We start from the raw sequence: 15,042 nt of genomic DNA, 5'->3' as shown, positions 1-15,042 counted from the left end.
AATTTCCCATCTTTATCTTTTCTGTGAGTACTTTTGACCGGTACGACATAACCGTATATAACGGTCTTGTAGTGGTAGCGGGGAAAGTACAGCAGTGAAACAGTCGTAGAACTAAAGTATCAGTATACCCATACTCAAACACTCAATAAACTTTTAATTTGCTCAAGTGACTAATGACTATACAAATAACGTATCGCATCCTGTGGTATTATCAGCATGAATACTAGATTCGTTTAGGTACAAACTGCTTTGAAACACACTGTTTACGAAATGTTTATTATTTTTTTATTTTTATCATAATTACTGTGAACGTTCTTATCAAGAACACAGAGTCAAAATTAGAATGATAGCAATTTTTTTCTCCATTGGGTGAAAATTATCCTGTCATAAGACAACACTTTAATTCAGGATTTCGTAATGTGTTCGCCTTTTATTAAATTTCATTCCTTGAAATATAGTACAAATATAAAATACAGATAATACAAAAAAAGTACATTTTGTATACCGTTGTTCTGGATTCGAACTCTCACTAACGTCCAAGCGACCGGTTTGAAATCAGCTAATGAGTTGTCAGTAAAAGGTTTAGAGTAACGTCCCTTTGACACACCGCTCCTAAAGCAGGAAATTGAAAGTAGATTCCAAGAAAGTCAAATTTCCTGGAACAGTTTGGGGGCGATAAGTGTGTGTCTACAGTTACGTCATATCTAGGATGAGGTCTGCAGACTCCTTGTACAGACTGACCTGTTATTGACTTAAAATGTCACCGACAAAAGTCTCGATTACACTGTTCCCGGAAAGATAGGACATAGCATTTCCAGTCAGCTCTGTATCCGGCTGTTGTGATCTCTGGTCTGAGTGAGGGTCTGACGTCTCCTCCAGCTACGCCCAGGTATGTCTCTTTGTCTCATGATTCTAGAATGTTTATTTATTCCAATGCTTAAAGCTGTTTGATCCATTAAACGAAGTTAAAAACTATGTGTAGATAGAGGTACAGCATGTATATATACTCAAAACATCTCCCTGTTCTTCCCCAAGTAAGACACCGTTGCCCATGATACAGTACAGTATAAAAAAATACGCATTTAGAATGGCATTGTTTGCTTTGTTGTTTACCTTCTATATGCCATATATATAAATGGTCTGTGAACATGTTGAGGGGCATGTAGAAGTGATACAAGTGAGGAAGAGGGTTATATGTATGTCACTTTCTTTATAATGGGGAACACAATTTTCCAGAGTGTATGCTTTATCCTTCTTTGGGTGAATCTTCTTTTCTAAAATGTACATGCATTATGTGTCCCGATCTGTCTCTCTGAAGCATTCACAATATAGAAGTTGAAGGCCATATAACTCACTTCCCTAATGCTCTCTGTGTTTTGAACTTGAAGTGTGTCTCTGTGTGTGTCTGTCTTTCTCCGTATATGTGGTATTGTAATCTTGTCTTTGTAGCAAAGCAACGTTAACCAGTTGATTACATGAGAAGTGCTAGGGTAATATTAAACAGCAATTATCTAGCATTCTTGTCTCTGAGGGTGTAACTGAATTAATCATGTATAAGACAAAATGTTATGGATGTCAACTTCCACTTCATTGTTTACACACTTCTGGGCTATTCCTTGCCCCTCCCTCTGCTGGATGCTAACTAATAGTTATACAGGACATATACTGTAAATCAAACGAGATTTTTGCGTCATGATATTTTTGCTAGTGGCGACCAACAGACGTTTTTGCGTAACAATATTTTTGCGACTTGCCTAATTCTCAAAATAAAGTTTAGTTTGACAGTTTCAAAGCTTACTTGCACCTCAAAGTTTTACCTGAAGTAAATCCAATCACATATTAAAGTTTGCCGCCAATCTTGAACACCATTTAGTTGAGTACTTCCGCATGTTTGCAATCAGTGATGTTTTCCTAAAAATAACACTTGCTGCATAGGCCCTATAAGCTTAAAGCAGTTCAAAGGGATTAAACTAAATGGAATGACTCTAAACAATTGGCACTGATGAAGGACCAGTTTAGTCAGTGTCGGCGAAGCTGTTAATCTCCAGATAAGTGTCATGAAAGCTATCCACGCCCGATGGGTGGTCTCAGCCTTTCAAACAGTCAAGAAATGTGTGTTGCATGGTAAGCGCCTATCTGGAGTAGCGGACATACTGATTGAGTGAGTTTTGATCAGTTATCCATTGTTTGACATGTGACACGTGAGTATCTATTTTACTTGAAGGCAGGATGTTTGTCACGAAATCACTGCAATGTCAAAGATGTTTTGTGATGCAACAATGCATGTATAGAGTGTGAATCACTGACATTGAGTAACTGGTTGTTTGTATGCCCTTAGCATTTTGTGATCCCAAACATTCACATATTTTGTAAAGAAGTCATGTCTTGTCCTTGATAGTCAAGAGTATGATGTCCTGTTGTCAAGAATACACATGACATAAGCTTTACCGTACCTTCACATTGATCCTGTTCCAACTGACAGAAGACGGAAACTGCTATCCAGTGAAATTACTCTGGAGAAGAGACATTTGTTGAGTGTTAGAGATAAAGACATCAGTGGTGGAAGCACATCCACCCACACTCCAGTGCACCCACACAAGCATGCATAAACACACCCACACATGTACCCACACACTCACAATCACACATACATCCACACATTGACACACATACACACCAAGGCACACCACAAGCAATCACACACTCAGACCCCCATAATGTTCAAGCACTTGCACCACTCACACATACATCCACACTCAGGTGCACCCACACAAACACACACAGCCCCACAATGTTCAAGCACTTGCACCACTCACACATACATCCACGCTCAGGGGCACCCACACAAACACACACACTCACAGCCCCACAATGTTCAAGCACTTGCACCACTCACACATACATCCACGCTCAGGGGGCGCCCACACAAACACACACAGCCCCACAATGTTCAAGCACTTGCACCACTCACACATACATCCACGCTCAGGGGCACCCACACAAACACACACTCACAGCCCCACAATGTTCAAGCACTTGCACCACTCACACATACATCCACGCTCAGGGGGCGCCCACACAAACACACACTCACAGCCCCACAATGTTCAAGCACTTGCACCACTCACACATACATCCACGCTCAGGGGGCGCCCACACAAACACACACTCACACCCCTACAATGCTCATGCATACCAGCACCATTCACACATAGATCCACACTCTGGTGCACCCACAGCAGCACACACACCCCACAATGCTCAAGCACCTGCACCACTCACACATATATTCATGCTCAGCTGCACCCACACAAGCACACCCACACCCACAATGCTGAAACACCTGCACCATGCATTGATCCATGCTCAGGTACAGCCACTCACATACCCACCCCCACAATGCTCAAATACCTGTATCACTCACACGTCCATGCTCAGGAGCATCCACACAAGCACACCCATACCCACACCCACAATGCTCAAGCACCTCCACCACTCACACATAGATCCATACTCAAGTGCACTCACACAAGCACTCACTCCCCCACAATGCTCAAACACCTGCACCACTCACACACAGATCTATGCTCAGGTGCACCCACACAAGCACACCCACACCCACAATGCCCAAGCACATGCACCACTCACACACAGATCCACGCTTGTTTGCACTCACACAAGCACTCACATCCCCACAATGCTCAAATACCCAGTCTAAGTAAACTTAGTCTCAGTGTTATTTGTTACCCTCCATCACTGAGTCTAACAAACCCTAACAGAAGGTTGCGTCAGGTAACCTTTTAGCGACCTTGCTATCAATAGCAAGACAGTTAAACAGATTTAACCAATCAGACAATGGCTACTAGTTAGGTATTACCATCAGCATGGTTATTATTAGCTAATATTTCCGCAAGATGACATCCCTGAATAATGCCAGAAACACTATTTTCAGGGACTGTTTAGTCCCTGTTGTTATGGTTGTAACGTGCACCATGTGCATCACTGGAAAGCAATCGTATGTTAAATAGCATTCGGAATCATTCGGGTACAAACCTTTTTGAGATAAAAAGTTCCAAAGGTATGTGCAAATGTCCACTTTCACGTTTTGGTAAGCCCTGTTCTGATTGGACAATCTCAAAGGTTATCTGACACGACCTCCCATAAGGTTTTGTTAGACTCAGTAGTGGATTGTAACGAAAAGTACTGAGGCTAAGTTTACTTAGACTGCTCAAATACCTGCACCACTCACACATATATCCATGCTCAGGTGCACTCACACTAGCACTCACACCCCCACAACGTTCAAGCACCTGCTCCACTCACATATATATATCCACGCTCAGGTGCACCCACACAAGCACACTCACACCCACACCCACAATGCCCAAGCACTTGCACCACTCACGTATAGATCCATGCTCAGGTGCACTCACACAAGCACACCCACACCCACACCCACCATGCCCAAGCACCTGCACTACTCACACTCAGGTGTATTCAATCCAGCAATCACATCCCCACAATGCTCAAATACTTGCACCACTCACACATAGATCTATGCTCAGATGCACCCACTCACACCTCCACCATGATCAAGCACAAGCATGCACTCACATCCCTACAATCCTCAAGCACCTGCACCACTCACACATACATCCACGGGACCCGTGAAGGTCCCGGGGTAGAATAGGCCTTCAGCAACCCATGCTTGCCATAAAAGGCGACTATACTTGTCGTAAAAGGCGACTAACGGGATCTGGTGGTCAGGCTCGCAGACTTGGTTGACACATGTCATTGGTTCCCAATTGCGCAGTTCGATGCTCATGTTGTTGATCACTTGATTGTCTGGTCCAGACTCGATTATTTACAGACCACCACCATATAGCTGGAATATTGCTGTGTGCGGCGCAAAACTAAACTCACTCACTCACTCATACATCCATGGTCACGAGCACCCACTCATGCACACACACAGCCACAATGCTCAAGCACCTGCATCACTCACACATAGATCAATGCTGAGGTACACTCAAATGCACCACTCACACATATATCAATGCTCAGGTGCACCCCCACATCCCCACAGTGCTGCATACCCACACATACACATAGTCACCAATGAACGTGTGTACGCCCTCTAACATGCACCCAGGCACGTATTATGATGTACCTGAGCATCAAGTACCCATGCACCCACACATGTACCTGAGCATCAATTAACCCATGCACCCACGCATGTAGTATGATGTACCTCAGAGCATCAAGTACCCATGCACCCACACATGTACCTGAGCATCAAGTACCCATGCACCCACATATGTACCTGAGCATCATGTACCCATGCACCCACACATGTACCTGAGCATCAATTAACCCATGCACCCACACATGTACCTGAGCATCAATTAACCCATGCACCCACACATGTAGTATGATGTACCTCAGAGCATCAAGTACCCATGCACCCACACATGTACCTGAGCATCAATTAACCCATGCACCCACACATGTACCTGAGCATCAAGTACCCATGCACCCACACATGTACCTGAGCATCATGTACCCATGCACCCACACATGTACCTGAGCATCAATTAACCCATGCACCCACACATGTACCTGAGCATCAAGTACCCATGCACCCACACATGTACCTGAGCATCAACTAACCCATGCACCCACACATGTACCTGAGCATCAAGTACCCATGCACCCACACATGTACCTGAGCATCATGTACCCATGCACCCACACATGTACCTGAGCATCATGTACCCATGCACCCACACATGTACCTAAGCATCAAGTACCCATGCACCCACACATGTACCTGAGCATCATGTACCCATGCACCCACACATGTACCTGAGCATCATGTACTTCATGCACCCACAGATGTACCTGAGCATCAATTAACCCATGCACCCACACATGTACCTGAGCATCATGTACCCATGCACCCACGCATGTAGTATGATGTACCTCAGAGCATCATGTACCCATGCACCCACACCTCAGAACATCAATTAACCCATGCACCCACACCTCAGAGCATCAATTAACCCATGCACCCACGCATGTAGTATGATGTACCTCAGAGCATCATGTACCCATGCACCCACACCTCAGAGCATCATGTACCCATGCACCCACACATGTACCTGAGCATCAAGTACCCATGCACCCACACATGTACCTGAGCATCAAGTACCCATGCACCCACACATGTACCTCAGAGCATCAAGTACCCATGCACCCACACATGTACCTGAGCATCATGTACCCATGCACCCACACATGTACCTGAGCATCATGTACCCATGCACCCACACATGTACCTGAGCATCAAGTACCCATGCACCCACACATGTACCTGAGCATCATGTACCCATGCACCCACACATGTGCCTGAGCATCATGTACCCATGCACCCACACATGTACCTGAGCATCATGTACCCATGCATCCACACATGTACCTGAGCATCAAGTACCCATGCACCCACACATGTACCTCAGAGCATCAAGTACCCATGCACCCACACATGTACCTGAGCATCATGTACCCATGCACCCACACATGTACCTGAGCATCATGTACCCATGCACCCACACATGTACCTGAGCATCAAGTACCCATGCACCCACACATGTACCTGAGCATCATGTACCCATGCACCCACACATGTGCCTGAGCATCATGTACCCATGCACCCACACATGTACCTGAGCATCATGTACCCATGCACCCACACATGTACCTGAGCATCAAGTACCCATGCACCCACACATGTACCTGAGCATCATGTACCCATGCACCCACACATGTACCTGAGCATCATGTACCCATGCACCCACACATGTACCTGAGCATCATGTACCCATGCACCCACACATGTACCTGAGCATCAAGTACCCATGCACCCACACATGTACCTGAGCATCATGTACCCATGCACCCACACATGTACCTGAGCATCATGTACCCATGCACCCACACATGTACCTGAGCATCATGTACCCATGCACCCACACATGTACCTGAGCATCAAGTACCCATGCACCCACACATGTACCTGAGCATCATGTACCCATGCACCCACACATGTACCTGAGCATCATGTACCCATGCACCCACACATGTACCTGAGCATCATGTACCCATGCACCCACACATGTACCTGAGCATCAAGTACCCATGCACCCACACATGTACCTGAGCATCATGTACCCATGCACCCACACGTACCTGAGCATCATGTACCCATGCACCCACAGATGTACCAGAGCATCAAGTTCCCATGCACCCACACATGTACCTGAGCATCATGTACCCATGCACCCGCAGATGTACCTTAACATTATGTACCCATGCACACACACATGTACCAGAGCATCAAGTACCCATGCACCCACACATGTACCTGAGCATCATGTACCCATGCACCCGCAGATGTACCTTAACATTATGTACCCATGCACACACACATGTACCAGAGCATCAAGTACCCATGCACCCACACATGTACCTGAGCATCATGTACCCATGCACCCGCAGATGTACCTTAACATTATGTACCCATGCACACACACATGTACCAGAGCATCAAGTACCCATGCACCCACACATGTACCTGAGCATCAAGTACCCATGCACCCACACATGTTCCTGAGCATCATGTACCCATGCACCCACAGATGTACCTTAACATTATGTACCCATGCACCCACAGATGTACCTTAACATTATGTACCCATGCACCCACACATGTACCTGAGCATCAAGTACCCATGCACCCACACATGTACCTGAGCATCATGTACCCATGCACCCGCAGATGTACCTTAACATTATGTACCCATGCACACACACATGTACCAGAGCATCAAGTACCCATGCACCCACACATGTACCTGAGCATCATGTACCCATGCACCCACAGATGTACCTTAACATTATGTACCCATGCAAACTCTCACACATGCACACATGCACACATGCACTAATAAGGTAGTAAATGTTAGTAATGAAATAAAGAAAATGTTAAACAAGGCAGTAAGAGTTGACATTGTGACTGCTAGTGTTCTGTTGTATATACTGAAAATGAGTAACATCTCTTTTGTTTAAGCTATGAGTTCCACAAACTATTCACTGCCTCTGCCAAGCAGTGGTGTGAAGATTAACTTCTATGGTGGGATTCCATACCTGCTGATCCCAGATAAAGAACTCCCATTATCTGTGGAGGAAATCTGTGAGAAGGCTGCCAACTACCTTGCCTCCCTATTGCCGTCTTCCCCGGACACAGAAGACAAGAGTAGTGGTTACAGAATGGCTTCATTAACATTGCCGATGTTCTCCCTCATCAACCCCAGTCACACTCAGTGGATGACAATGAGGGAGAAACTAAACAGGCATGATTTGCTGTACGAGTACTTTTTCAGAATACGGTTTCGATTTTTTGCTTCAAATTTAAATGATCTTGAGAAGTTAGACCGACAAACATGGGAGTACTTGTTCTGGCAGTTCCAAGATGACTTTGTTAACGATAGATTTCACAGCATGTACAACAAGGACCTTGAACGCCCAAAAGTTTTGGGGTTTGTTGTGATGGGGTATTTCATCCCTAAACTCTCTGCCATGGGACAGAACAGTCCAGTGCATGGTAGCACATATCATCAGCTCAACAAGTCCTCAAACAAAGTTCATCCAAGAGTTACAGTTTGTGGTCTAAAGAAACATTTACCAGAGAGAGAGCGTTTCAATTTCCGTTGGCCCTGGCCATATTATCGTTTATATCGGAGTGTGAAGGAGGAAGTTGAGAAATTTGCAGCATCTCATGGCAACATAGGCGTGGAACGATACATGCAGACATACATGAATGGGGTCCTGGAGGAAGTGGCTAAATATGGATCAGAGTGTTACCTGGCAATAGAGCTTATACAAACCAACCCAGACAGAACACAGGCGGTGGACATTGTTGTGGATCCATACTGTTCCCGGCCACCGGGGATCTACTTCCATTTAGTAAGTACTTTCATTCACGATCGGGCCAAATTTACACTACCCGAGGTTCCAGGCTGTTGTTCCGCTCTTTATTAACTGGCATTTTACAAATTGCATGTATCATGTTTCAAGTGATCAGAATAATCTAGGCTAAACAAACATTCAAAATATTTTCTTGCAAATCATATTTTGGAGCTTTCACTTTGGGCATATTGTCTCTCTGCAACAAACATTTGACAATTAGTATAAAGAATTAATGATTATTATTTCTGTTTGATGTTTGGCAGGAATTTGTATGCAGATTTGAAGACATTGAGAATCTGGTTCTTGCCACATCTTCAGATCCAGCGTTTGGGGCAGAGGTTAGACTGATACGGAGAAATGGTGCTCCAAAGGTATTTATTTCAGTTTCACTGTTGCTCAAACGCATATTGTTTTCTTTTGCCCTGAAATTCATGCATCATAACTGCGTAATGGAGATAAGGATAATGATTACAGGTATAGTATTCTTGGATAAATATGGGAAAGCAGTATTTATTTATGTATAATTGTGAAGTTAGGAATAACAGAATTGTAATAGTAACCTTCAAAGGAAAATCAAAGGATGAAATCGTCATTTCTAGTCTAAAACTGCTTCTTTGATGGAAGTTCTTGTTTATTTGCCCCAGTCAAATAATACTTTAATGATATCAGTTAAGTATGCTCCACATGTGATATATTTGTTGTGTCATATTTAACAATGGGCACTTAAACTTGTCACTTGTGTTTGCATTACAGGTCATTGTAGCTTAAACATGTTTAACAGTTTGCAAGTAGTGGTACATCTGTAAATGACATATTTGTCAATAGCCTTTTGAAATTGTAAAAATAAAATATGTGAGTCTAATTATCAAAAATATATTTTGTTTGATTTGGGGGAATATAGTCAATTCTTCGTCCATCTGTCTGCCCATCCATCTATCTATAATAATTTTATTTTCAGAGCATAACTCCAAAAACATTCAATATCACTTCCAACAAAAATGGGTACATATATCAAAGAGGACCTAAAGTGGTGCCTTTTGCTATTTACAGATTTTTGTCATTTGTATTGTTCTTGGTTTCCATGGAGACAATTTGAACTTAGTCTCAAAAGGGAGAGATGACGTTCATTTTCAGAGCACAACTCAAAAACATTTCTGTATCTTTAACAAAACTTAGCAGATGTATTAAACATAAGCTTTAGTGGCACCTTTGCTACTTGCAGATTTGGGGCATTTACATTTTGCTTGTTTTCATGGAAGCGATTCAGACTTAGTCGCAGACAGGAGGGATTGGTTTCATTTCCGTAGCACAACTCGAAAACTGTTTGACATCTCTCTTCAAGATCTAGTAGATACATCAAACATAAACTAAAGTGGTGCCTGTTGCTATTAGCAGATGTTTGTCATATTTTGCATCATTTCCATGGATTTGGACTCAGTCTAAAACGAAATCAAGTTGGACTTAAGAGTAACTGTCAGATGATTTGTTCTTTCAAATATGTCGTGGCCTAGGGGTATTTGTCATGTTTTGATGACTCTTGTTTAGGTTCTGAGGTTCAAAGAGAGCAAGATGGCAGAATCATTTGTGTCCTGTGTGGATGGGTACTGTCGTCTCCTGCACAATTTCTATGACAGCATTGCTACACAGGTGCTTGTGGAACCCCCCTCGCTCTCTCTGCTCAGGGAACTCAAGGCTTTTGGACCAATGCTGTAAGTGTACCATGGCTACACTAAAACTATATTATAGCAGTTCAGTTTCTTTCAGGCAAATCTAAACAATGAATCAGAGCCTTACCTGACTAATCCTCAGGGTCTGTTGCTAGTCCAGACAGAATAGAAATGTCTATCAATGTCAATTTCAGTTTGTAGCAAAATTGAAGTATTGAGAATTAGGTAAGAACTCTAGCCCTTCAGTGCTGCTGTTCAGTGATGACAATCTCTGGGTTGGTGCTGGTCCTGAACACATTTAACCATTCCTAGGCTAGTGGACAAGCATGAACTTCAAAGGCCACTTAACTCAGCATTCATTGAAATAATTGAAAATCATTTGTCAGCAGTCAGCTGTAGTACAACTACATAATAATAGCAAAATGCTTATTTTTGCATATCCTCTTCCTGGCGAAGATAGTAGGACACCTGAAATCCCTTGAAGTTCCCTTCTAAAAGAAGTGGACGTAAAATCATGCTCATCCTAGTATTACTTCCCTTTTCACTCCACATGGTCAGCTGACTGCCATGATACTTCTCTCTCTCCCTATCGACCGACGAGGGCAGCTGGAGGACTTAGTCTCAGTTGATGAAATCATGTTTTCAGTGCAGATTATGGCTGTTGTCGGTAGACCAGCACGTACTTTGCTCAACGTGTAAACCTTTATATTCTGCTCATACTTGTTGTGTATTTTGCATTAAATTGGCTGAAGCAGAATTCTCGTTATATTTATGGTCTGTTGACAGACGTGCTAGAGATAAGCAACATCGGCTAGCATTGATCATGTCTAAATATATCATGTCTAAGTCAGGTAACCGTTTAATTGTTGATGCTGGGATTCATTCCAGCGAGAAGCCAGCCGTATCTCCAAAGTTGTGTCCGGGATCGGGCAAGTCCCCACCCAAGACTCAGAAGAGATCATCCATTGAGACAGGACCGTCTCAGACTAAGAAAATTAAGATGTTGAAATTGTCATCTGCAAGATCATCACAGAATTCTCCCTCGCTGATAAAGTAGTGATTCGGTAAGGAGATTGTCCCCTTAGAAGCACGTCAATACTTTGAAGAGTCGCCGTTAATGATACGCCCATCAGGACATCAGCATGGCATCTTCAACACCTCAGAACACATCTCAGATGGGCATCGTAGGCAACTCTTCAACACAGTTGTCAATGCACGCACTGCATGCATTCGACGCAAGCGTCTTCATGCAACAATTTACAACGCAGATGATGAACCTCATGGAATGAAGACTTGAAGAAGAAAGTACTCGTCAACGATGTTGACTGTGAATCAGCGAGAGCATTCGTCTAGACCGGCATTCACGTGTGAGGATGAAGAGGAGATGCGTGCACGCATGCACTCCAGCAGATCCAGGTCCCGATCATCAGTTCGCAGCACAGAGAAGGATATACCCACGCCAAGCTATACTCGGATGAGTGACGTTACGTGCTCGCGTGAGTGCACTCGTGGATGGACTCATTCAGTGGACTCCTTCAGTCGCCCCTATGCATAGAAGACGTCGTTTGCAGTCATCCTCCCCTTCGGACTTAGACTCACGCTTTCGGGATCATTGGTCATCTATCTATTTGTCTTTCTCTAGGAAGAATGAAGTTAGACATCAGCATGAATTATCACTGGAGGAAGTCTTATTTTCGGATTCGGAAATCATGGATGACAGATGGTTGAAACCTATCTTCATCCTCTGAGGATACCAACAAATTCAACACATACAAGATGAAGAATGATGACATTGATACGTTAACATTTCCGCCGATACCTCCTGTATCTATGATACCTGAGACTTTGTCTACAGCGTTCAAGACTGCAACCAAGTTTCAACAACAACATGTGCCACTTTTTAACATATGTCATTTCCCTCTTCATAATATGGAACCATTCATCAGAGCGCCTGAGGTCGATGAAGGCTATAAAGTCATCAACCCAGCTCGTAGATTTTACAAGGTGGAAGACAGAAAACTGGCACAAGTTGACACTACTACAAGGCAAACCTTTCTTTTTTCTCGATCTAGAGCCATCAATGAGACTCTCATCGCTAAGTTTAGCAATCCAGTAAATGAGGAAGAGAGGATGGTCATGTCAGCACTCGTTACACAGAGGAAGGATCAGCAGTTAATGTCTGAACATCTAGTTTCTACCACTGCAGGAATTAATCTACTTCGTAGGCAGGGGTTCCTGTCCACCGCGTCATGGAGTGAGAGCTTTGCAAAGCCTTTGTATCAAGCTCCATGGTCTGCACCTATGGTATTAGACGGAAGGATTGAAGAGGTAGCAAGATGGGTTACTCAGAATTCAAGGGAAGTTATGATGATAAAATCCATTGACACTTTGACTTCTGTTCTTAAACAGACAAATCAACGTTACACTAGCAAGTTCAAGTTTTCCAGGGTTCGAAGAGCGAGGGACAAGAAATTCAATGATAGAGGGGAGAAATGGTCTTCTTCATTTCGTCGCCCCATGGAGGAAATAAACATTCTCAGACGTCATGAAGATCATCTAGGGGCACTGGAGGAAATAAAAGTTGAAGATCAGGTTCAGAATGACTGGAGTCTCCCACCCCTAGCCGTTCCCATAAAACTTTGTCAAGTGGGTGAACGTCTTCAACGCTACTGGGAAAATTGGGGAATCCTCAATGACAACTATGTCATAAATGTTCTACGAGACAGCTACAAGATTCCGCTGGAAGATACACCACGACTCACAAAACTACCAACTCCCATCATCTACGCAGACAATCAACTAGACAAGTTGACCGATGCTATATCAACACTGTTGCAGAAGGGAGCAGTAGAAGCAATACAGCCACAGAGTTTAACGCCCAGCTTTTACTTCCCAATTTTCCTAGTACCGAAGAAGAATTCCAGAGAGAAATTCCGTCTCCTTTACAACATGAAGGAATTCAACAAAAAGTTTCTATGGAAGCCAGAACATTTCAAGATGGTATGTTTTCCTCAACCAAGACTCCTCATCTGACCAGCAGACTATCTAGCCAGCATAGATCTACAAGATGCATACCTGCATATCCCAATACATCGAGAATCCAGAAAATATCTACATTTCCTTTTCAACAACCAGCATTATCAATGGACAGTCCTACCGTTTGGAATATCTTCAGCCCCATGGCTATTTACACAGATAACCAAGCCCATCATCAATCATCTACACCTCAGGGGGCTCTGCAGTGCTTTTTATCGGGATACAAGCACATCAATATGATAAGTCAAACTCAAGACTACAATTAGACTTCACGATCAGGCTACTAACACGACTGGGTTGGTAAGTAAATCACCTAAAGTCGGAATTGGAACCTCAACAGGATATCAAATTCCTCTGGATTCGTTTCATCACTACATTGAATCAAATTGTAGTTCCGGAGGACCAGTGGGTCAAGATTCAAGAAATGATAATGCAAGCTGTACTCTCTCCGTTAACACTTCGACAATGGCAGGATCTACTAGGCCTCCTCATGTCAGTGCAAGATATGACCAGATAGACTGCAGCTGCCGCCCCTTACAACGATTCTTGAATCTTCATCTCAACAACAGAGGACAGATTCTTCTCCCAAACAGTCTGAAGCCTTTTCTGATGTGGTGGACTCGCCGACTGAATGTCTGCGCAGGAACCTATATGTTAGAGCCGGTATTCAACGAACACCTTCATGTAGACGCATCCCTACAAGTGTGGGGAGCTCATCTGGAAAACGAGGGAGCACAAGGGAAACAAGTTATTAATGATCCTCACGGACAACTCAACAGTAGCGTTTTACATTAACAAACAAGGGTCAACAAGATCACTATCTCTGCTACGCCTAACGTTTCAACTGTTTAACCTAGTTGACAGTCTGAATCTTCAAGTAAAAGCATGTCACATACCAGGAGCCTGCAACTTCATGGCAGACGCATTATCTCATCCCCTGCGTCCATCTCCAACAGAATGGATGCTGCATCGGGAAGTTTTTCAACTAATCAAACTTTCGGATCACCGCAAATAGACCTATTTGCAATGAGTTTCAACAAACAAACAACCTTTGTGTCGCCAGTACCAGATCCCTTAGCCTGGGCAAGGGACACTCTCAGCATTCCTTGAGAAGGAATGAACGCATGCGCGTTTTCCCCTTCAGTACTGTTACCAAAAGTCATCGAGAAAATCAGACAAACAAAGAGGTTACAACTGATTTTGGTCGCGCCTTACTGGCCAACGAGAGATTGGTTTCCAACACCTATAGAAGAGCTAGGACAACCAACACTACAGTTACCAGAGTGGAAGAATCTTCTCATTCATGCCCACA

The 15,042-nt window shown here is 43.8% G+C and overlaps 1 protein-coding gene across 1 annotated transcript in view; it reads left to right on the top strand.

Moving 5' to 3' along the window:
• The first annotated feature begins 581 nt into the window (after positions 1–581).
• Positions 582–15,042, top strand: part of LOC137277405 (tyrosine-protein kinase JAK2-like) — a 45,283-nt gene continuing 30,822 nt past the window's right edge. Inside the window, exons 1-4 of the mRNA XM_067809114.1 lie at positions 582–889; positions 8,129–9,024; positions 9,291–9,398; positions 10,573–10,736. Of these exons, the coding sequence (XP_067665215.1) occupies positions 8,131–9,024; positions 9,291–9,398; positions 10,573–10,736 (1,166 nt within the window). The 5' untranslated portion in view covers positions 582–889; positions 8,129–8,130. The remainder of the gene's footprint in view (positions 890–8,128; positions 9,025–9,290; positions 9,399–10,572; positions 10,737–15,042) is intronic.

This window comes from Haliotis asinina, chromosome 3 (genome assembly GCF_037392515.1).
Source record: "Haliotis asinina isolate JCU_RB_2024 chromosome 3, JCU_Hal_asi_v2, whole genome shotgun sequence".
Classification (NCBI taxonomy): Eukaryota; Metazoa; Mollusca; class Gastropoda; order Lepetellida; family Haliotidae; genus Haliotis; species Haliotis asinina.
This window is presented reverse-complemented; position numbering and strand designations above follow the sequence as displayed.